Here is a 22,856-nt window from a genome sequence, read left to right as displayed (position 1 = left end):
TATTAATGTTGTAAGAGCACTCAATGGATTTTTAATACAGAGACACTCCACTCCATCCCTCACCTGCACTGTGCTAAGTCATGGACTCAGAACTAATGGTCCTTTTTCATTTCCACAGCATAGTTAAGGCTCCATCACAAAGCCACCATAAATAATTTACCACAATTAGCCGACTCTGCTGAGCATAAAAGCCAAGGCCTGAGGTTCTGTGCTGTGCCCAGAGTGAACAAGGCTCTCCCTGGGGAGCACAGTTCTTTCAGGGGAAAGCAGAGGTCACCTGCAGGATAATGTCTGCACTGTTCTTGGCAAGAGATGAGTTTGCAGCTCCATCTCCTTAAAATTCAAAGGCAGAACGGGAGCAGCTGTGATGAACCGAGTCCCGAGCCCTTGGGTGCAGTTTTCCTCCACCTCGTACAAAGCACACCATCATCCCCTGCCTCACAGCACACCTTTCTGTCTGTAAATAATTCTGCCAAGAGACAGTACACGCTGCAAACACGTGTTCCAAACTGGGGAGTAAACCTGTGCTCTCCTCATTTCCTCACACTCCTCCTTTTCTCTTCAGCAGCCAGCTCAAGCCAGCCAAGGGTGTCGTGTTTTTGTGGCGCCCGCCAGCCTGGCCAGGCAGCACCTCATGGGCAGCAGCTTCGTGCTGGAGGCTCTCTCCAGCCCCAGTGTCACTGAGAAAAGGAGAGCAGTGAGTCCTGAAACGAGACAAGGCTCTGCTGGAAACCAGGAGGCTCCTCAGAGAACGTGTCAAGGCTAATGCTGGTGATTAAGCAGCTGCAGAAGAACAGCAGCAGCACAGCAGGATGAGAGACAGCCTGGCTGAGATTGCTTCTGGCTGCTGGCTGAGAAGGTGCTCAGGGGGACAGAGAAATGCAGAAATTCATTGAAATGATGTGAAGGAACCAACAGAATGCTGTGTCTTTGTATTGGGATTTGGGGTCAGCTTTTGGTAGCAGAGGGAGCTGCAGGGGTGGCTTCTGTGAGAATCTGCCAGAAGCTTCTCCATGCACAACAGAGCCAACGCCAGCCAGCTCCAGGATGGATCTGTCACTGGCCAAGGCTGGGCACAGCAGGGATGTGGGAGCACCTCTGGGATAACAGATTTAAAAAATTGGATACAAAATCTGGACAACTGCAATGGCATCTGGAGAGAGGAGTGAGAGCATGTGAGAGAAACAGCCCTGCTGACCCAGGTCCGTGAGGAAGGAGGGGCAGGAGCTGCTCCAGGCACCGTGACAGCAACTGCTGAGTGATCTCTCCCTCAGCTTATCTCCACTCATGAACCTTTCACTGCATTTTCTCTCAGCCTTCCAGCTGAGGAGGGGAGTGACAAACCTGGTGTCCAGCCAGGATCAACCCACCACAGGGCTGGAAAATGAGAAACAGCGTGTAACCAGTATGAAACTGAAATTTCAGGTAATTGAAAGGAGCACTCAGGACCTTGAGGGGAGTTCAATTTGCAAGGCCAGCAGTACAGTACTAACAATACCACAGAAAGCCAAGATGACCTACATAACAGCATCAGAAATACCATGCATGGTATTTCTTACAGGAATATAGGAACAAATAGGAAAAAAGTAATTACAGGGTGGTTTACTTAGCAGAAGACATGAGCAAAGCAAGGAAGCTACAAAGGTGGCTATAGAGAGGGTCAAGAAATGGTAAAATAAATAACTGATGGCAGGGTTTTCTGAGTTGCCACACGAGTGTGTAAATGATGAACAGCACAGCCTTCTGCATCAGTTATGTCTCACACCTGAACTTCGAAGGACTCTGAGACAACAGTGACAGATGCAGCTGACCTGATGGGCACTGCACTCCAAAATTCCCTGCTGGGAGGGAGGAGAGGATGCTGTGGCAGAGCCCCGAAGCTCTGAAGGTCAGTGCTAGCTAATTAAACCTTGCTAGGAAACCCTAGCATAAATCCAGGAGCAAGGAAAAATCTACAGCACACCGATGTGTTTTAACTCAGATGATGCAGTGAAAAAAAAATAATAATCAAAGAAACACATGGGTAATTAAGAAAAAAAGAGTAGGAAAAGAGGATATGTCCATATCTCACCTTGCCAGTGATGTTTGTAGTCACACATCCGTGACAGGGCGATCATCATGGCACAGTAGAGGGGCAGAATTGCTGCACAGAGCCTCCAGCTCTTCCCTCGGCCGCTCTCCGTGAAGCAGTGCAGCTTTCCAGCCAGGTAAAAGGTGGTGAAGCCAAGGCCTGAAAATGCAACTGACAAAACAAAACACATCACTAGAGAAAACTGTAATTAGCATTGGTTGGTTGGATGGGTTTTTTTAATTAAAGCAGTCATGATCTTGCAAACTTTTAAAAAATCCTATTTTTGGCGAAGTGAATGAGAAAAGACATTCTCCAACAAGATCCATGACATACATGTATTCTTCACAGTAGGGGAGCAATGCAACCAGGCAAGGGAAGACTCAGAAGCAATTTGATTTTTTCTAATATATATACTCAGTTTTCACATAATCTGACATGTCTGCAAACACTGTGTTGCCTCTAGACATTCACCTATTCCATAGAAATTTAATTTTTTTCTTCCTTCAGCAATTTACCTTTTTCCTCTGGGGGAGACATCAGACACTAAATTAAACATTTAAGCAAATTTTTAACTTGAGTCACAAAAGCTTTTTCACGCTTCAACCTTCAGCACATCTTTCCTGATTTTAGACCTATTCTAAAACGTTAAGGTTCAAAGCAGAAAAAGATTCAGACAGTTTTCACTGTAATTGAATTACATTTAAATGAGATTTTTAGGTTCCATTACCCAGTTTCTATAGAACATGCACAAGTGGCAGTGACAAGAGAACTCATCTCCAAGTTTCTGCACTGAACTTCTTTCCTGTTGCAGCTCTTACACCTTCCAGACACTGGACAAGGAAAGGACTTGTTCGTATCATTTCATCTTCCAGATGAGTAAATGGGAGTGATCAAAATTAAATCTGTCTTGGATATGCAAATCAAATGAACTTCCAGAGCAAAAAACTTTCCCACTCCAAAAATACGTTTGTCTTCATATTTTGATTTTTCACCTCGGGTTATTATTTTTTAGGTGAACTGAAATCTGAAGGCAGCATTCCCAGACAGAAGAATCAATTGCTTTGTGGTTTCATTTTCTGGCAATCTACAATACCCAGCAATTTAGAGGGCTTAAAGGAATATTGCCCAAACTATAAAGGAGGTGTTCAGCTCACACAGACTCATATTTAGGATTACTACCATTTAGCAGGCAATTTTACCAGCAATTGTCAGTGTGGTGCAGCAGCAGTTTTAGCTAAAAGGGTTTTAGAGAGAAGATGGTGATATTTTAAGACTATTTCCCCCAGATTTGTGGGGTTCTTTCCAGGGACCCACATTTCCAGAAGGAGGTGCTCATGGAAGAACATGGAATTCAGCAGGAGCTGTATTTGTAATAAACACAAAGGCAGATCTTGCCTTAGGTGGTTGATGTGTTCCTCTAAATAAAAGGCAAAAAGAAAAGAGTGACAAACACTCCTCTAGGGGAACCCACACCTGACATAAGAGGGAAAAGAAATATATGATACTCTAATAATATATTAATATATAATACTAACACTGTGGCTGTAGAACTAGCATTGTGCAGAGAAGCCTTACACTGCACAACTTCAGATCCTGGAGTGTGCAAATCCAGAAAGAGCTGCTTGACCCAACAGTCCCAGGAAATGCAGAATCAGCAGCCAAAACCATGGAATTAACAGCAAAGTGCTCTGGGATGTGGGATATCCATTATAAAAATAACAATAGAATTCAAGACAACTCAATTGCTGTGCACCCCATGTGGGCAACTTGGCTTGATGGCTCTATTTTGAAGATGTCAGTCAAGAACATTAAGAAAAACAATTCACTCTTCAAGAATCCTGGGCCTAAAGGTGACATTTACACTGAAGAATTGGTCCATCAGTAGAATATATTTGAGCATTTTTTCCTTCACCAGCTGGAGTCAATACATCATGAAGGAAATGCAAATACACACATGCCCTGAAGGGTCACACCCTGCCTACTGTCCTAATAAAAATTATAAAGAAGACAGATCCCAAGGATTCAGCAAAGCAATACAAAAACACTTCAAAGCTGCCTTTTCCAGAAAATAAATCAAACTCTCTTTATATAAGGAAGGGAAAAGCAATATAAAATACCAACCAGCCCTTTTTGGAGACACTGATGTAAATGAATAGAAGAAAATCAGTCTGATTTAGTTTAAAACAGTGTCAACACAAGAAACGTGTTGATACAAATTCCAGACACAAATATTTAACTGATTTTAAATGTTGTAAGAGGAGAAAGGAATGAGGAAATTAGATATTTTTAACAATTGGTGAAGCTAACTCAAATGAAAGTCCTGAAGCCACAAGTTGCTGAACTCAGGAAAACCTCTCATGAGACAAGCCACAGGTTCTGTCATGGCTTATTAAAATGCTTTATCATTATTTGAATAAATAAAAATATGTTAGACTCAGTTGTTCTTTTTAAAAAATGAATTCAGAAGGAACAAGGAGGATGCCAGCATCTGGAGATGCCACAAATCCCATCCTGACACCTGATTCCCTCCAGACAGGGGATTTAGGTGAGCTGAAAAACCTGTCTGTACAGACCAAACCAATTACCAAGCTGAAATGCATAAGGTGAGAAACTGTAAACAAGGATCTGATCTAAAGCACCCCAAATAAATTATTCATTTAAAAATGTAATTGCTTTTGTGAGTGTTTTTCTGAAATTTAAACTACCCCAGGAGGATCTTCAGCCTCTCAAGTTTTAGTGGATGCTTTGCTAAGTACACAATAAATGACTTTTTTCACATTAAGCAGTTTTTGAACTAAAGAAAACACCTCAGCTTGCTTAAGTGACATCAAATTCCAAAACAGGCATCCAGCTGGCCTTTGTAAGGATCAGATAAAATGATCCATCTCCTTGGCTGCAATGCCATATTTCTGCAGTGATTACTGTACATTTCCCAAATGCAAACCCAGACTGTTCATCACTGGAATTGCTTAGCAGCCTACTGAGGAATTCCAGCAGCTAGGGCTACTGCTGAATGTTCTCAGTTTCACACTCTTCAAAGACTGAAATGTTTATCTTTCTTGAAGGAAAAAGTATGATACCAAATGAGTGCATAAATTTTAATGCTGAAATTCAATTCAAAGAGCATTTTAGAGAAGTACAATTCCCAAAGAATGTTATGAGCTTATTATCACAAAATATTTTTTAGGGTTTTTTTTTTTTTCCAAGTGGGACAGTCAATCACCTTCCCTTTGGCTTAGCTTTATTAATTTCTTTTCACAGAGAAAGACAGTTCAGCAGAAGCAACATGAAAAGCACATCACAAAATACAAATATATGCAGGGACTTGGGAAATAAAAATGAGATGTTGGAGACAGAGACATGGTAGAACAAAAATAGACTTCTATTATCTGGAAAGCAAGAGCATTAGTCATTAGATTGTTTTTGCACCACTGTCACAGTGAATTCTTATGAACTTTGGGTTTTTTTGGTGACATGTTTTTTATGTACCTTTCCAGACACCTCATCTCACTGAAAATCCTAAGGTGGCCTCAGGATGCATCTCATTGCCACCAAAAAATGAGAGTTAAGCTTTAATTTGTTCAGTTAATGATGCTGTTTACAAAAAGTCCTAAAAGCAAACCTGGTCCACAGCCTACTTTTCCATTTCTGTGGGTAGAAACCTTGAAAAAATCCTCCTTCTCTGAGAACATAGTAAAGAGAAGATCAAACCAGCTCAGACCCTGGAATTACTTTCAATAATTTCTCTTATTAAGCACAGTATCTAGACACAAACCTTAGATCACTGCCTCTTCATCCCTAATCCAAGTTATGGCCATGTGGCCATTTATGAGATATTTAACAACAAATAATCCCTACCAAGGCAATTTTTTTTCTTTTCCAGGTCAACACTGGGAGATACCAAGTTCCAACCAATGGATCAGGGTTTCCTTCTTGCTTTCCTGCTTTGCTGTAATTACAGCATCCTGGATGAGGATCACACCCTGCCCAACCTCCTGGCATTCTATTCACAATGCCAACTATTTGCACCACTCATTCAGGGATGTGCACGTAATTTAAAACTTGTTTGAAGGAAATTGGCCCAAGCACAGAGATTGGCATGTAAAATACACTTAGAGGAATGCTGAGGAGCATCTCCATGGATAGAAACTTTACAGTGGAGGATCAGAATGCTTCTGTCAAACTCATGGCCAGCACTGTCAAAGAGTTTACTGGAATATACCAGTTTTAGTACTGCAAATAATCCCCCTCAATACTTCAGAAAGGAGCTCGGGAAACCCCAGGACTATGCCCAGCCTGAGCAGGATGGGTTATATAGAAAATCACTGCTTCTCTTTCCATGGTGTGACACACAGCAGGAATAGGAAAGTGTTATTTGCTCCTGCAACATTGCAAAATGCAAAGCAATGAAGCCTGATCTAAGCACCATCTGCCAGAGGAACTTTTCATTGGGGTTTTATGTGGAGAAGCAGAGTCTGGACAGGGGGAAGGAAAGGACTTTGTGCCTTTTTCACCCCCCTTTCCAAGTGAACCATGGAGAAAGTGGCTGCACAGCAGAATTTGTATATTCACTGAATGCAGTGGGCTCCCAACTTGCCAAAAACTCTTGAGAGAGACTCTTAAATAACTCTTGAGAAAATCAGGGACTGGACAATTGGGCATCTTCATTCTCAATTCAGTCTAGAATGAATTTTGCTATCTGAAGAGAGCAAAACTAGAGTTGGTTTCTGTTCTGGAGTACACAGTAGATTTGGGATTAATACCTTTAAACACACAAAGAAAAGAAAATATAATTTTTAAAAGTGCTAAATAATTGAGTTGTTCAGCATGGAGAAGAGAAGGCTCTAGGACAATCTGGTCTAGTGGGAGGTGTCCCTGTCCATGGCAGGGAGTGGAACTGGATGATCTTTAAGGTTCCTTCCAACCCAAACCCCACTCTGACCCTACATCCTTTGTGTAAAACAAATTCATAGAACATGTTGGCCAGGTAGGATAAATCCCAGTGAGGAGCCACTGCTTTACACCACCAGGATTCCTGTATTAAAAACCCACCTTTTTTATTTATTTATTTTTTTTTTAATTCAGGAAAAAAGGAAAATATTTTTGAGGTATACACGTAAGCTGAACCTCAAACGGGCTCAAAAGAGTTGATTTATTAAGGCTGGAAAACCAAACATTACAGAGTTAATTTCACAAGCCCCTCACGAATTCCAAGAGCTCTTGCTGTTGAGTATTCACAGGTAATCATGTCAGAGGAGAGGTAGAAGCATTCAACATAACCATTCCTGAGTATGCTCAGAGTTTGAATTAAGAAGCCAATAAACCCCACAGGACTTTTTTTTTTAACTTGTGTATCTAAGAAATCCGTTTCATATTTCCCTGGATTCTTTTCTAAAAGGCTGAAATATTTCAGTGAGACAGTGCCATACAGCTGTTAATTAAGAGATTTATCTTGGAAACAGGGGAGTAGCAGCCACTACTGCCAAAAACCTGTGGCTTGTAGCTCATTTGCTACTTAAAATGTTCATTTTCAAGTGAAGGAAATATGATTATCCCCCATGAAATTGCTAGCTAAAGATAATTAACAGTTCAAATTTAGATACCCAACTATAATTACAAGTACTGAGGTAATATTTTATAAAAATTATCACAGGATAGCAAACATTTCTATTGAAATTCAATAATTTCTTCACTCTGAAGCACATAAATCACTTTAATTTTTCAAACTAATGGATATCTTTTAACATATAAGAACATTTTCATTCTTAAAACTAATTTTAATTATTTAGTGAAAAGGGTAGGAGGAGCTACCTGTCCTTTCCTTCTGATGACATCATATTTCCCAGGCACCTTTTTTCTTTGTAGTGGCCCAGCAAGAAACACCACAAATGCTACGTTCACTTAATTAGTGCTTCATCAGGCAAGTCTAGAGTGAGCATAAATTATATAATCAGCTTTAATATCATCAGAGAAGCCAACTCCTTGGGGATAATTTAACAGTAATGCTCTATACAGTGACAACCATTGAGTGGAGCAGTCAATTGTGAAGAGATAGAGACAATAAAATATTAACAACCAGCCAGCCCAGAAAAGGTGCTGGGATGTTCTGGGGGTTGTTGTAGAGTCTTTACCTGGCTAAGAAGATAATTCACACCCAGGCTGCTGTCACAGAATTTATAACAGCTTCAGAGAAGCAAAAAAACCCAAGAGATTTCTCTCCTCCCAAAGCTGAGGAGGGGACTGGACAGAAGCCTAATTTAGGAGTAATCCTGAGAATGCTTTCAGCCCAGATAAACAGAGTTCAGCTGGGGGGAATGGAACGTGTCCAAATAAATGCAGCACTGGTCTGTGAACCAGTTATCAGGACTACAACTGCCAGAGGTAAATTCACATTTCCAAGGAATACCATGGAGCAGCACAGAGAATCAAGGCCAGATCCGTGGATATTCACATCCAAGTTACTCTCCTGCTCCTCATATTTAACTCCTACCCATCACCTGCCCTGCTGCAAGAGGCATTCTGCATAAATGATATTTTTCAATGAGATTCCAGCCACCTTGCCATACTAAACAATACCAGAAAGTGAAATCATATCCTATTGTTTGACAGCATAAATAGCTTTTAAACATTGCCTATTGACTTTTTTGATATTTATATCAACTGGTAGTTCAATTTGTTTAGACAGGATCTTCCTGTGTTCATCCACACAAACTTACTGATTTCAAGCCAGTAATGAAGGCAGTCAGAGAAGGGAACATAGAGAACAGAACAAAAAAGAACAGAATATTTCATTTGGAAGGGACCAACAATGATCATCTATTCCTACTGCCTGACCACTGCAGGGCTGACCAAAAGCTAAAGCAAATTATTAAGAGCAGTGTCCAAATGCCTCTTGGACAGTGACAGGCTTGGGGAGCAGTGCCCAGCTCTCTGGGAAGCTTCTTCCAGTGTTTGCCCACCCCTTTGGCAAAGACTTTGTTCTAATATCGAGTGTGAACCTCCCCTGGCACAGCTTTGAATCATTGCTACGTGTCCTGCCACTGGATCCCAGCGTGAAGAGATCAGCAAAGACAGGCTGATAAAATGAAGAGTAAAATGTCATATGGTGGAGAACTTCGTGCATGGCTGGCAAGTGATGTTTTAAATATTTAGTGATATTTAAATATTTTTAAATGAGAGTTAATACGACTCAGCAGTCATGCTAAATCATATTTAGTCCCAAGTGTCTGTGGAAATGCTATGATAGCATAAACATCAGGTCAATCATTCTGATTTCTATTTACTGATTAATTCCTTCAGTAAAATCATCCAGAGATTTCTTCTTTCCCCCCACCCCCCCTGTGAGTGATTTTTATTTTAAATACTTTCCATGCTATTTCATCCACAGATCCAACTTGCACCAACATGATTAGAAACCCTCAACATAATCATTCTCCAGAAGTTCCTAGTTGCTTATATAAAATGTATGAACCAGACTGAGATTTCTAAACCCACTTAGTTCATGTTGGAACAAAGGAAAACTGAAAGTCTCGAAAGAAAATCACCAGACAAATCTGTCGTTTTCAACAAAGCAGTATTAGTTTTAAAAACATTTTGCATAAATATTTGTCATGTGGGTTTTGTTTGAGAAAAATTGATGTCATTATTTGCTCAGTCTTCTGCAGAAGGAGGAGGGGGAAAAAATTACCTTCAATAGCTCATGTTTTTTATGTAGAACTGGCAGCATTAGCAAAATCCAAACGAGGCTTTTGCAGGTGCTTTTTTTTCTTTCTGGCATAAATAGTATACTTGATTTCCTGCATTTATCTCATAGCTTTTATCTCAAGAGCCTTTTAATATCCCCTTGCTTTCAAGAGACCTAAATTAATGTTTTCAGAAAATGTTATGACTGAGATTCCTGCCGTTTGATAAATCAGTCAGCCACCTCTAAAGGAAGCTGCCTGGCATTTTAAGTTTATCATTCAATTTGAAGGGTTTTATTGAGTTATTTTTCTTTTGCTTATAGCAGAATTGTAGTTGGTACTCCTGATTTTAATGAAATAATTCTGGATTGACTCAGAGTTATTTGCATTAGAAGAACATGATGTTATGTGAGTCAGGTCTATCCCTTTTGCTGCTCAAATGGGATTTTAGTGTGCAAGGAGGATTTGGAGACTGATCACAACTAATTCTTTTGGGGTGGAAAAGACCCACCCCATCTTATAAAGGTGAGCACTCTGTAGGGAGTTTTCAAGTCCTCATGGACACGGAATATTTGGGTTTGCTCCCAAGCAGCTGTAATAAATGTAGAAAAGCCTCCTGCATATTCTGATTTATTCTCACCATGGGCTGGAAGACCCCACCACGTGCTGCAACAGCAGTTTCAAGGAATCTCAATATTTGCCAGTACTGAAGTGAGGCTTCTTCCTTAAAGATGGTCAGGAGGTGATGTGCCAGCCTCCCCTGAGTTCACAGCCTTCCATTTCCAAACCAAACTTGTGCTTTCTGACCCATTTCACCCCAGAGAAGAGCTGTCACTACAGTTCACAGATGGAAATTGATCTTTACATCTCTGGTGTGACTCAGAGTCCTTTTAACTGAAAAGGTCAGGCAGAAGAACAATGGTCTTTACTTTAGATACTGAAATTTACAGCAACAAAGTCTTCTGCAGCCTGTGAAACCAAGCATTTGCCTTAACCTTAGCTTACAAATTTTGACTTAAAAGCTAAAGTTAGGCAAAAAAGAAAGGAAGAATTAGACTGAAAAGTAATTAAGCTCCTTCCTTGCACATATGAAAGCAAACTGAACAGATATAATAACCAAGAAACAGCAGCAGCTGCTGGGAAATCTGGTTTATTGGAGCTGAGATCAGAGATTTACTGACACTTGCAGCTCACTTTTTTAACTTCAGCTTTTTACATATTTCTGTTTTGTCTGTAAGTGTAAACTATAGCTTGAAAGGCAAAGAAAATAATCTTCTTCACTTCTAAAGGGCCATTACTTTCTCAAATATATCAAGTCACCTTCATTCATCAAGGAGATAATTAAAAAACATATGACAACACAAGTCACTGTTATTGTCCCCACAGCCTCTGATTGCATTCTTCATTTCAGATTTCTGATTGAATTCTCTGATTTCTTCAGTGATATTCAACAGTACTGTCTACAAACTTCTTTCAGCAATATAATAAAAAGAAGAAAAACAAAAACACCCACACAAGAAATGAAAGCTCTCACACAGCTCTGTGTTAACATTCATTCTGCAAATATAAAATTGAGATGCTACAAGAAAATAATTTCTTTAAAAAAACTCTATTTTTTCCTTGCAAAAAGGAATCTCTAGACTCGATAAATATTTTTATTTAAAAAAAAATCAATTACACAACTGAGCCAAAAGTCAACTTTTCAAACTAATTTAAGTAACTAAATTGCAGCTAGAAAAATAAAAATCACATAAGTGTTTTATTTATTTTGCTGCCGATACAGCAATTTTATACAAGATATGTTAATTTTGAATTGATTTTATTCCCATAATGCCATCCAATCCAATGTGAAATTATAAGTTCAATTATCTCTGCAGCCACTGTGCTAAAATAAATGATTTTTAGAGAGTTTGGCTTCCAGTCAATTGATGGGACCTTTCTCTCAGGGATCAATAGCCAGCAGGAATCTCCTGAAGTCCAGCACAGGGAAATGCAAATTCCTGGACTGGGGGAAGAACATCCCAACTCTGTTGGGTGGTAGCCAGTGCAACCTGAGGAGACAACTGGCACCAACTGAAGCACAGGAAATTGCATTTAAATATAACAACATTTTCACTGAAAGAGTGGTCAGGCACTGGAGCAGGTTTCCCTGTGAGAGATGTTGTGGAATCTTCACATTAAATCAAAACTCAACTGGAAATTGTCCTCTGGAACCTTCTCGCCCTGACCCTGCTTTCAGTTGTGGCTGGAACTGTACAATTTCCAGAGGCACCTTTATCCTCAAAGTTCTGTGAATCCAACTGTAAGCTGATATAAACCAGACAAGCAAGTGATAATTCATTTTTTTTTCACAGCAGACACATCCATTTCAAGATGTCTGTGTGGGTATTGATGGGCTCAGTCTCCCCCTGACCACCAACACCCAGCAGTACAAGCTCCAAGGATGCTCAATTAACCTCTCACCAAGCCACTATTTTTGCTTCAGTAAAAAGGTACCAAAACCAGTTCCATGAAACTTTCTCTAATCTAATTCCTCAGCTGAAAAACACAGCTTCAATAGTTCTGGCCAATTCAGAAATAACACAATTAAAAATAGTCACTAAATAAAGCTGAAGCCAAAACTGGTAACTGCAATCTGCTTGCAAATGCTTTGAGCAGAATAAGAGCCTAAAGGGAGTTATATCATGAAGAATTAATCACTTCCTCTAAGAAAGCAAACAGGGTCAAGAATCTGGCATTAAATTCACAGAGGATTTTTGGTGTTTCTAAATAAATTGTGTTGCGTTACTATTATTTACCCATATTTGCTTGTACAAGGACTGCATTACTACAATCACAGCAGCATGTGGGACCTCTCCCTGTCTAGGATTTCATTTTTTCTTTTAAGATAAACAACTCATTTTACTGAACAATATTTGAAGCAAGCCTGTGATGCTGATTTGCTGCTTACTGTTCTGATAAGCAACATATGATCATAAACATTTAAGAAACAAACATGAAGTTCTCCAGGTTTTGGCAATAAGACTCATTTATTATCTATTTTAACATAAGCACATACTACTTTTGCAGCCCTTTTGTTTGCTGTTGATGGTCTGTCTTCATTTATACAGGTGAAAACTGGGTCAAAGTTTCAGTTAGAATGCAATGGATCAGGTTTTTATTCCTTCTATTTAGAGCTCAGTATCCAAAACTTGGAATTACCAACCAGGAAAGATGATCTGGATTCATATTTTAAGCCAGAATTCATTTCAGACAGCAACTGGAAAAAGATGTGGACAAAACCCAACTCATAAAATTTGGTAGAACCAGTTTATATTTGTGCCATTACCAGGACATGAAGTGAAAAGAGAATTTTCCCCTTTATCTCCCCGCTCCTTCCAGCCACCTGTCTGGTGATGTGACAACATCACAGGTAATTAACTGGTCATATTCTTCTGCTCTCCTCTGAGAACTCTTTAGAGGTCCCAGGGCATTGCAGCAATTTTAAGCTGCAACTCATGAACCCTAAGTGCTTTCAGAAACGTGAGCTCTCACATGGAAAACATGCTCAGTATTCCTGTCACCTTAATTAAACATGTTCTTGACATGTGGTCAAGCAGAATCAGCCTTCCTTGTGCATGAAAACACCCTGGTGGCTTCTGGGCTGAACATGTTCCCTGAAAAAAATTAGATGTATTCTCCAAACAAAGACATTTACCCAATTATAGCAATTACAACCAATTATAGCTAATTGCGATTTAAGACTAACACAGGATCTAGGAAGATGACATTCTCCCTCATGACCCCACGGTAATAATACAAATTCCAAATTCTGTCACCAAAATAAACTCAGACCTCCCTGTCCACACAAATACCAGACAATCAAATGCTCACCTCCTGTAACCTGTATAAAGAGTGGAACGTTGTGAAATCTTCCTGGAGCTGGCCAATGCATAAAGCTACTCAAAGTAACAAAGAACTGTTAATTAAATGAACCCTACTGATTTCTTTTCCATTTTTAATTACTGAATATCTGGCCTACCTGGAATTGCTCCATTGGATACAAACCTGGAATTACAAGCATTTATTTCCCATGCACATTGATTTTTAGATAAATAACACCCCAGGACTCGTAAGTTCCTATTTTGTTTGTGGAGAGATTTTGTCAGCCTGACATAAATGTCAAAATGACATCAGACATGAGATGAAAAGGAAGAAATCAATTATGAAAAGCTGTCTATCCATCCCATTAGTATAATGTATGCCTGCAAATTCAGTGATCTTTTCAGGTCCCAGTTGTGCACGTGGCTTGTCCAATTAAATGTTCTGTGTTCATTCACCTTAATTTTCCTTCTGCATTCAGTTTATCTCTCTTTATCCATACATCACATTTTTCATCAACTGGTATGGTGGGTAATCATTACCAATAAAAGGTTTCTACTGATTTCTGCACCATTTGTTCTGTTTGTTTCATTGAACACAATCATTCTGTCTGTCTGTCCCTTTGGTTGCTCATTTTTGATCTTTTGCTTGCTGCTGATGTTTCTGCCTCGTTGCAAGGAAGGAAAAATGCATCTGGAGAGGTGGGGATGCCATGAGGCCTCTCCAAGGCAGGCTGCACAAAGGTTCTCTGCAAGAAAAACTCTTCAGAAGGCACACAGGAAGGACACAGGCAGGAAAAAAATAAAATTGCTGCATTTATGATATTCATAAACATCAGTTTTGATGAGCTATGGGCATAGAGAGGCTGCATGGTACCATCACAGGTGCTAGCTTTAAATTAGCATAAAACTGCCAATGGATTATAAAATCATGGAAATAATGAATACAGAATAAACAAACATATTTCAGCATTATTTTGGGTCAGAATAGCAACATTTGTGCCACTCAGGAGCACCTCTGAGCCACTGGACACAGGCAGGAGTCTGGGCTCCCTACAGCCAAAGCTCCATTCCCTCCCACAAGATTGGCAGTACACTGAAAAAGAAGCAAAATGGGTTCCAAACAATCCAAAAGATGCAGAGATTTCTTTGATCCAGTGGAACATGCAAGTCCCTCTTTGGCTTTATGAAACTGTCTGTGCTCCACACAGTTTTCTTGTCCGTATGACCTGCACTCTTGGTCCAGGGAGGTGAGGCCAGGAAAATCATCTGTGCTCCAGGAAAGCAGAACTCTCCTTCAGGACACGAGCTGGCTCTGAGAGCGGTAACAGGTTGTTCACAACATTTTTATGGAGTGAGCAAGGTCAGGCCAGGCCATCTGGGAGTGCCAGTGCTGTCACTCTTGATACACACCTCTGCATTTTGCACTCTTGCAGCTCCCCGTTTCCAGCACCACAGATTTTCTTTTTAAAGGCCTTGTCTTGCATGGGTGAGGTTTTAGATTCTGGTGTAATAAAGCTTGTGACTGATAGCCTATCCTAGAAATGCCTTAAGAAAAACTGTTTTGAAGATGAGAATGGCTCTTGACTGAAGCTTCTAGCCCCTCTTTGTGAGCTGCCTGGCAGCTTTTACTTGTGATTTATTTTCCTCATGGGTTCAAGTGAAGTGGGAAATACCAAATTGCTGTGAGCTACTTGTAACCATCATACCAAGAGAGGCACTATAGATTATGTCACCTCTCTTCCTCACCACTTGCATTTCTGCAGTCATGAAGACAGAAAAAATAATTCCCCAAACACTAACAGAAGCAAAAAAAGGAGCCCTTTTTGGTGCTGGTCCATGAATTTCACAACACACACTGAAGGGATGACAGAAACCTGAAGAGTGGAACTCCTTCACTTTACCTTGTAACAATCTTGTGCTGAAGGAAGACTGAATGACTGAGATTATGGAAGGAAAGTTTGTAAATACCTACACTCTAAGAAGACAGGAAGGACAGTTTTTAAAACTGAGCTAAGAAAATGGAAAATTATAGAACAATTTGCAGACATGAATTATTATATCCCAAACACCCTCATTGCTTCATAGGTGTAGGAAATCAGAATAATGGTGTGCTTCCCATAACACATTCTTGGTTTCCACTCCTTATACTAATGAAGCAATAGCAAGAAACTAAATTCATGATCACAACTATAAACTATTCTTGATAAAACTGACAATTTTGGTTATCAAAATAATTTTGCTGCAGAAAAGAAGGGTTAGCATTGTATGATTGTCAAATTAAATGCTTTCCTTTTCCATAATGAGACTAAAATATGTATGGATTTTTAAGTCTTAGATATTATAACATCAGGCTTCAAACAGCTAAACAGTTCAAGCAGCTGCAGAATTGCCTCACTCCAACAAACACTTCCCAAGTGATAAAAATTACTGAATATATAATATCTCTTCGTTCTTATCACATTTTAATGAAAGGATTTTTCTGGTGGGAAGCACAGTAAACTCAGCCACGTGCTAATCTTATACCAGTGATGGAGAAAGCTGCTCTCATAATTTTGATCTAAATACTCTGGGACCTCATTCTGCTCCAATAAATTTGGTGTGAGCTGCAGCATCATAACTCAGTGCTTATACAGCCAGTGCCAGGTAAAAGGAAAATTCCAGGATTCCTTCTGTGGCTGCCCCACTGGCTTGGAACTAAAGCTCATAACATATCCACAGGCATCTACTACTCTCTTATTTATTTATTTCTGTGACTCAAACAAGAAAGAAAGAGCAAAATCAGCTCACAATTTAATTCATCTCATCATCCAACTTGTTTGCATTAGATACTTCTGCACAATTAGGCAATTTGAATTTATCACTTCCAAAAAATTCCCTAGATATGACTTACTGGTTCTCAATTGTCAGTTCTTAGAACAGCTGACAGCAACAAACATTACTGGACAAAAAACCCCAAAGAAGCTTACAGTAATCAAGTTATTTTACAGATGAGAAAAAGAATTAGGCATTTCATAAAATACACTAGAAATCTTCTCAAAACAGAACAAGGAACCTTTACAAACATCTAAATTAGTCAGACTAATTAAACCAGATAGATGAATTCTCAATAAGCCACCTACACATCTGTCAGGACACAGCACAGACTGGGGGTATCTGATCAAACCATGAGACCTAGACTGAGGACCACCTCAAAGCCAAAAGAAGAGTGACTGTACTGTCCTCCTTCATCCTCCTCTGGAATATAACAAAATTTCACTCTATAGACAAAGGTCTGCACTGGGGAGCAGATGCCCCTCAGAACCAGGGTTCTGTAGCCCTGAATATGCCTCACTCTGCTGACAGTCCTGCCATGACTCTGAGCCATCTCAGGTGGTTCCCAAGATAAGGAAGAGTCACAGGCTCACAATTTTATTTCCAGAAGGAAATTTCTGACTTTCTGAAAGTGAGAAATTCAGACTCCTCCAGCAAAAATCAGGTTCACAATCCAGAAGAAAAAGAGCAACCACAAACCACAAACAGGACAGCTTTTTTACAAAGGAGGCACAGTGTTTAAGTGAACTTACAGGAAGAGTGGATGCTTGGAAAGCTTTTTCTGCCTTCAGAGACCAGGTCTGGATCACCTGTGCAGTGCATTTCAGAGTTCATTACTCCATCTGGAAAGCAGCGGTAAAAGAAATCGGGACGCGGTCTACAAGAAACACCATGGATATTAAAAATACAAAAGCTGTAGTAACAAATAAACCTCAAAGTGGTTATTATTACATTTACTGCTTATTACACACATGCAGGTTACTCTTGCCTAGAGTGATTTGTTTTTAACAGAGTGAAGTGTAATGACTCCCAGATTCTCACAGGTCTTGCCAAAACACCCAGCTCAGAACATGCTAAAAACAGCCACCAAAATCTAAACCAGCCTTGATGCTGTCTCAATGCATTGAGAAAAACCTCTGAGTTTCTCCTGCTGTGAGCTGGGCCTGTAGGTGTGACTGGTGTCATACTGATCCTGAGCTAATAAACCACGTGGAGAAGAAAAGTGAACGATCACAGATCCAGAGACAAGCTGACAGCAAAATACTTGTGCAGGAAAAATGATCTTATACCTGTCTAAAGAAGAGGGTGTACTCTTAATTATTTTAAAAGCACCCATCAAATTACTGTCAGGCCATCAGTTCTGCAGCAGAGAGGGTTCATCAGAAACCAAACACAAATATTATTTCCTCAATGCTGCAAAACATCCCAACAAAAGCAGCACTGGATTCTGTCAGAGTATGAATTTAAGTCAAATGTGTATTTTTCAGCTGAAATTATTCAAAATATTGATAAAGAGACAAAAAGTACCTAAAAACATATTTTCCAGGGAGTTTTGTTTGCTAGATTTTTCTGAGCCCTTCATTCAAAATAACGCTCCCCTAAGGAAATGTTCGACCTAGGGATCCACTCACTGCTCAGCTCCCAGGTTTGTCTGATGTCACCTGGACACAGAACACGCTTTCACAAAATGCAGGCATGGTTTCCCACAGAGACCCAGCTGATTCCTGCTTAATCAGACAAGGGGTGCTGGAATCTGAGCTCCCACATGCTGTGACTCTTCTCTCCTGTTTAATGAACCGATTTCAGCTCCCTCGCGTGTCTGGATCCGCCAGCGACTCAAGCAGCGCCATGGATCCCAGCCTCCGCGGGATGTCACCTAATGGAGTTGTCCAACACCTGCACCAGCCCAAGGACAGCTCCACAGGGTCCCCCTGACTCCTCGTGCTCTGGAGCAGCAGCTCTCTGTTTCTGGGGATTTCTTGTAGCAGTCAGTCTGTCTCCATTTCTCTCAGCAGTTAAACCCATCGTTTATAACATGACAGGACTTACCTCCCCACTATTAATTTAATAGTATTTGTGCAGACACCATTCAGAGCTAGAGCCAAGGAAACAGCTACAAAACAGAATGAACAAACAGAACAATAAGAACCTAAGTACCAAGGAATAAATTGCAGCATTACAGCATTTGATTTACTGAATTAAACCTCTACTGGACTGAAAACTGAATGGGTTTTTTTTCAGCCTACTGTTTTTCTTGTTAGCCAGACTAAAGCCAGACCTCAGAGCATCAGAATAATCATGACTTGCTTTGTTCTTATTTCCCTACTCAAAGCCAGTTTTCCTACCATGCCATTTGCAAAAGTCAACAAATGGGAAAAAATTAGAGGATTAAGTACTGCGGGTTTGCAATTTTTGGGTTTTGTAATTTACCAGATTAAACTCTCATGTTCATTATGTCAAACAGAATTCCTGTTTAGACCAATACACAAGATATATAGATATATCTAAACACATGTGTATATATATATATATATATATATGTATGTATGTGTGTGTGTGAGATCCAATTAAACACTTCACTTTCAGCCTAAAGAATTACATTTTGGGTAGAACTACAATTGGATGAATTTATTTCTCTTCCAAAAGGATTTGGATGTTTTGATTAAATATTTCAGTGTTTTCCCCTTATGTTTGCTCCCATGATTAACATTTTTTTTCTAATAAGACTGGGGAACAAGAAGGAACTGTCACACCAGGTAAGACTTAATCATCTTTTCTATTTGTGCTCGCATGCCAAGTCCCTAGACTTTCCAAAGAACCTCATCTCAGGCCTATGGAGATCTTTGCCTTGATTTCACTGGCTCTTGGATCCTGCACATACACACATTTTAGATTAAAACTGATTTAATTTTGCAGTCCACACCGTAGCTCTCTGTTGCAAGCCAGGAGTCAATGAATTTTATTTCCCATCTGGAAAAAAAAAAAAGTCTGATTTCCAGCAGAACATTTACAGTAATATAACTTTGATTATGACAGCCACATGAGCTATTTTCTCCTTGGGCTGCTGCCCCAGATGCTGCACTTCAGCAGCACTCATCCTGTCTCCATAAAACCTTTGCCTGAGGATATTACAGATCATAAAAATGTGCTATAGGATCTATTTTTTAAAGCTAAAAAAAAGTGGGACCTTCATCAAAGCAAAAATAAGGGTTTTCTCAGAATATAACAATAGCTGCCAGCAAAAATAAAAGAACAAGTCAATCCTAGAGACACCCAAACTGTTAAAAAAACTCCTCCTCTTTCAACACCTCTGTTCACAGTGACCACTCAATTCCAATCTCTGTTTTTCCACTCCATCATTTTGTCTCAGTTTTTTATGGAAATTGCATGGGGGACTTGTCCATTAAGTCAAATGCAGATGATCAGCAATGCCACAGCACTACACTCCCCTTCTTAAAAAACATATTTGCTTTTGAAGACAGCAAGTAAAATTCAGTCTTTTTGTCTTGATTGTTCTTTGTACACCTGACAGAGCTGTGCCTTCACTGTTGCACATTCCTCACAGTGGCAATCCAAGCATCAAGTGACAGTGTGAATGTAGGATGGTAAAAAAAAATTTCTAATAAAAAAAAATGCTCTATTTGGTTTTGTTTTCTTTAAGAAAAATCCGTATTGCCCATCTAAAGTCATATAATCCAGTCAGTAAGAGATTCAGGCACTCCCAGGGGAAGGTTTAAGGGCACCTAAATCAACTCCTCCTTACTCCAGGTGCATTGAATCCCCTTCTTTGCATTAATGGCTTTATGAGGGGCAAAGAATTTTCATCTCTTTTTAACCTTTTCTCTCCTCCATGCTTCATGCTTAAAGAAACCCACCTTTTGGGGCAATCCCTGAACATTCTTTATGAACATTTCTGTGCTGGACCTCAACAAATCAGAAGCCCACCACACCTAAGAAACCTTCACATCACCAGACAGAGAACCTTGTGCACTTGAACAGAAACAAGCCACAAGAAGTTCCACACTTGTGGCACATAAACAGAACATCAAGGTTGATGTTTCCTTAGTCTGGGTAGCAAGAGAAACATTGGGGAAGCTGGGGATTTTTCTCCTAGATGTTATAGAGGGAATAACAACAGAAGGTAAAACAGCAGGAAAAAAATTAATAATGTCTTTTTAGAACAAAAAGGTGAAAGTGATGAAGAAACCGAGTCTGAGCTCCTTTCCTTCTTACACAACAGAAAGTGAGGCTCAGAACTGACTCTGTGTTTTATGAATGAGGAGTTATTTCCACTGAATGGACTTGTCAGTAAAGTATCACTCCAAGACATTTCAGAACATACAACAAATGACTGGCAGCATTCAAAACAAACCTAGGATTGTTTCATACTTGTGTGAGAGCAGCTGGAGAAAGAATAATCTATGGGAATGAAGCTTTTTCCAAGGCAGATACACAATGCCATTAATATCCTATCTACTTAAGGCAATGCAGAGTATTTATTTGATTTTACTATATAAGGGTCAATAAATAAAGTGTAAATTAGCCAGTAATAGAGAATTTCAGAATTATGCACATTTCGAACATAAGGCCAACAAAAACATTTGCAGTTCTTAGTGCTTCAAGGTTTCCCTTGCCAGTGAAAGTGCTTGAAGCAATATTGGTTTCTGGCAATATCTATGTAAAAAGGATCTGAGCATGTATCACTGGAAGATTTCAAGAGATAGGCACAGCCAGAATTAGCTGGAACAGCTTAAAATTTACCCTCTCCATTGTCCTCTGCTCCAATTTTCCTCCTACAACTGTAATTAGACCTCACCCATAGCACAGCCACTACTGCTCACAGTCCAGGATTAAGTGCACAGCTAATTCCATTGGCAGTTTAAGATGAAACAACAGTTTTCTAATTAGAAAAACTGAGCCAAGAGCACGGATTTTGCAATGGATAACAGTAAATTCCAGGAGAGGATCAGAGAAAACAATGAGAGGAGCAATTTCCTCCACTGAGTAGCTGAGTCGCACAGGACGTTCCAGTCAAAGCCTTAATTTAGAATAGCTGCAAGTGTAAATAAGAGGTAATAGATTGGGTGTGACTGAAAAATATGCACCTGAACAGTCTCTCAGATGGACTTGCCTTTGCTGATCAAATTCCAGCCCTTGCTGGCTAGATTGTGCAATTAGGGCACAGAATTTGTACATCTAGAAACTCAAAGGTTTGTGTGAGGTGCCTTGAAACTGCACTGAAAACTACTATAATGGGCTGTAATGGAGACAGGTTTTCTTCAAGGCTTGGATTACACTTGGAATCAATCTCTGAGAGCTATCACACACTTTTCCACCTTGAAGTATGACATACATTACCTAAGAAAGCCTCTTTAATTTCGGTCTTGTCTGTTCGACGGATTATTTTCACCACGAAAATGACTGCTAGTGGCGTGAGGAACGAAATTGCCTGTGAGAGATAACAAATACCATGTGTGAGAGCATCAATTCCTTCTCAGCCCAACTGATTAATAATTAGCTGCAGCCAGCTCCATTTAAACTGAAAGGCTGAATGATCTTTATCAAACTCCTGACCTTAAGCAAAGTGGGACAATTTGTCTTTGCAACTACAGAGTGACGAGCACATTAATATTCCAATATAGCCCTCAGCTGTAATTGATCTGTAATTGCCCAGAGCTGCATTTAAAATGTCAGCTTCTCCAATGAAAAAGTAACAGTCCATAAGGTTCACAAAATTCTGATCCATGCAGATTTTGGACATTTTTTCCTCAGTGTGCTGTGGAAGGCAGCCCACCCATCCAGGCTGTGTGCTCAGTAAGACCCCACTCAACACAACAGACTGCAGCACCAACCTCGTGGCATTTTAAAATGCTCTTCATCTTACTTTCTGTTTTCTTTTCAACTGTCATGCCTGAATGCATTGGGAAGATTGTGTCTTCATGACTCTTTTGTTTACAAGGGTTGGGATGTGGAGCAAGCTGCTTTATTCTGTTCAAACCCAGAGAAACAACACCTGAGCATCAACAGATTTAGTCACTGCTTAAACAGAACCTTATCCTGTAATTGTCAGTGCTGGAAGACAGGAATCCTCCTACAAGGAACCTGAAATGGCATCCCTGCCTCAGTGCACACACTTTATTCTCTTAAAAAAAAAAAAAGTGAAAATTACTGGTTGAGGTTTTGGTTCGTGTTTTTTAAACAAGGCAAAAAATGAGCTGTAAATGGCACAAGGGGCACCAGGTCTTAAAATTATGCTTTCTTTACTGCAACTGAACTGGGTCTTACTTCTTAAATAGCCCCACTGACATAAAAACCAGACCAGACATATATTATAGCAAAAGACTCAATCTTCTTTTTATAGCACAGATTAATCCTAGACCTCACTCGATGATTTTAGACAATCTGAGTAGGGAACAACACAAGAGTGCA

General features: G+C 39.8%; 1 protein-coding gene across 1 annotated transcript in view; it reads right to left on the bottom strand.

Annotated features, from left to right (window-relative positions):
* The window catches only part of PLPP4 (phospholipid phosphatase 4), a 48,700-nt gene that overhangs the window by 5,079 nt on the left and 20,765 nt on the right, over positions 1–22,856 (bottom strand). The window contains exons 3-6 of the mRNA XM_058841374.1: positions 21,786–21,876; positions 18,477–18,540; positions 17,180–17,304; positions 2,072–2,242 (exon numbers count right to left, since the gene is read on the bottom strand). Coding sequence (XP_058697357.1) covers positions 2,072–2,242; positions 17,180–17,304; positions 18,477–18,540; positions 21,786–21,876 — 451 coding nt within the window. The remainder of the gene's footprint in view (positions 1–2,071; positions 2,243–17,179; positions 17,305–18,476; positions 18,541–21,785; positions 21,877–22,856) is intronic.

The sequence above is a fragment of the Poecile atricapillus genome, chromosome 6 (genome assembly GCF_030490865.1).
Source record: "Poecile atricapillus isolate bPoeAtr1 chromosome 6, bPoeAtr1.hap1, whole genome shotgun sequence".
NCBI lineage: Eukaryota > Metazoa > Chordata > Aves > Passeriformes > Paridae > Poecile > Poecile atricapillus.
Note: the sequence above shows the minus strand (reverse complement) of the source record. Positions and strands in the feature narration are given on the sequence as shown.